This window comes from Sphaeroforma arctica (assembly GCF_001186125.1).
Source record: "Sphaeroforma arctica JP610 unplaced genomic scaffold supercont1.3153, whole genome shotgun sequence".
Classification (NCBI taxonomy): Eukaryota; class Ichthyosporea; order Ichthyophonida; genus Sphaeroforma; species Sphaeroforma arctica.
In genome coordinates this window covers 644-2,896 of record NW_014037405.1, presented here as the reverse complement: position 1 = coordinate 2,896, position 2,253 = coordinate 644, and the positions used below count along the sequence as shown (strand labels likewise).

At 36.8% G+C, this 2,253-nt stretch overlaps 1 protein-coding gene across 1 annotated transcript; it reads right to left on the bottom strand.

The window, feature by feature from the left end:
* Positions 1 to 737: 737 nt before the first annotated feature.
* SARC_13333 (hypothetical protein) lies at positions 738 to 2,045 on the bottom strand. Its single transcript, XM_014292537.1, has 2 exons — positions 1,892 to 2,045; positions 738 to 1,060 (listed from the first exon to the last, which is right to left on the bottom strand). The coding sequence occupies exons 1-2, from the start codon at positions 1,941 to 1,943 to the stop codon at positions 780 to 782; spliced, it is 333 nt and encodes a 110-aa protein (XP_014148012.1). The 5' UTR covers positions 1,944 to 2,045; the 3' UTR covers positions 738 to 779.
* Positions 2,046 to 2,253: the final 208 nt, after the last annotated feature.

Here is a 2,253-nt window from a genome sequence, read left to right as displayed (position 1 = left end):
CATATATAAATGTAAATATATATGTATATGTATATATATATATATATATATATATATATATACACATATATATACATTATCATATATATATATATATATATATATAAGGTATTGGGAGCAATGATTATAAATGTGCAAAATCGTGTGCGAAATCACGTTATATCATATAGGAGTGCTAGATTACATTTGCTTATAAACTCTCCTATAGTCAATTTTAGACGGCTACGTATAGTGCTATCGCGAGTTCATACTGGTTCACGTTGCAACGCGAAGTATAGGTGTATGTCCACCAGTTTGGACATGCCAATTGTAAAATCATGATATTAGCCCAAGAAGCGGGATACAACCGATGCTGCATACTAAAAGACTAGTACTGATATTCTCAAAATATGTCGAAAGTGCGATATTTGCAAAGGTCGAACCATATGTTGTCCGAGTATATGCGATGCGCGTTTGTGCCTACTAATATAATGTAGCTAACCGAATAGCCGTCGAAAGCACTCATTTGCGCCTGACAGATTGTGTTTGTTTGCCTGTACTAGAGGATAGCAAGCAGAATGGGAGATTCACTGGTGATGTACCGCACATTTATACTATTGGCAAATGAAATTAGTGCACAATCAGTTATGCCACTAATTGCCTCACCTCTCTTGCACTCATCGTTTATCAGACACACTTGCCACAACTGATGTCTCTCGAACGTGTTTCCAAAAACCATCCGCATAGTGAAAGCCGTATTCTGATTTAAACAAGGTATATTTAATAAGTGCTGAGAATCTTTAATAATTGGGATTGGTAGTTCCAGCATTGGCATGCCCACTCGGGACACCTTTAGTGAGCCCATCATTCACATGATGGGTATGACCATTATTTATATGAGGTTCAAGTTTCGACTCCGTGTTTCCCACGTGCCCGGTACCCTCAACTACCACAGGATGTGCAACCGGCTCGACCTTGTCTACCACAGGTGAGTGTTCTGCGAAGATGTGGTGTTTTGCTCTCTCTTCGGGCGTGGCGTCGGCGCGCATGTTGATCTTCTTGACATAGTTGTGCGCGTCGGCTATAATCAAGTTATAGCGAGATTTGGGTAAGTATGTGGGCTGACAGTACTGGGGTCTCAGAAATACTTCTGACTTCAGATAAAAAAATAAGCCATGTACTAGGATATGAACTAGCGCTGCTTATGTACATGTGAAGTTAAGACACGAATGAATTTTAATTTTAAATATACTTATACCCAATGTATTAATTTATCATAAATAAATGAGTGCTTATTTGTATACCATTTTGACGTTCACGTTCTCACATTCTTTAGATTTTGTACAGCTTGATTTTGATTGTAGACATAGCAAAGTCAGTACCCGTATGTATGCGGTTTGTATTCTGAACCTAAACCCTAAAAACATATTTAATTGAGCTATAAGAAACATGTGTATACAGGATATAAACACACAATCTACTTAGTACAATCGTGCATATATTCGCAGTGAGATATGTATGACCCACTTTCGGTAGAACATAGATGTCAAAGTTGTCGTTTGTGATAAAACAGTTATATCAATAGACAAGATAACGTAGTGCTCAAAAATGGGGGACATTTTGACTACCATCATTTCAAAGTTGTGAGAGTATTCACATGTATTGCGTGCCGCAAGTATAAAAAAACTTTCTCGAGGAATAGTATATAAATATAAAGAGTATATCATTAAGCGGGTTTACTTGACACCCTTGCAGAGTTCTTTAAAGTATAAGCAATTTAATACAGTCAACTGATCACAGAAGCATTCAGTCAACTGAACTAAAATCAAATTGCTTCTCGTCCAACCTAATATATCAACAATAGAACAGTCATACAGACACCTATTACAGAAGTGTGAAGCGTATCGCATACCATTTGCTTTGATTGCCGTCAGCTTCTCTACTCTGTGTGCGGGACGTGACATTTTCAAGATGTTAATAGTTTTACAACGTACAGTAGATTATGTATTATATTGACTGTCAAGGCAACATAATATATAGTATGTTTTTATAACTGCATATGCATGTTTACACATAATTACATCACAATTGTACGTGAAATTTATTTTATCCACTTAGCGCAGTTCTCTACGGTTCCACGTACATAAAAAAGCCATAGGTGCTTTCATTTACAAGCGCTGGATTTGATAAAAAAATAGCATAGCCAACTGATAACAAAATAGCCAAACTTTATACATATCATGAGCAGTCATCACTCATGAGCCATCACAAGCA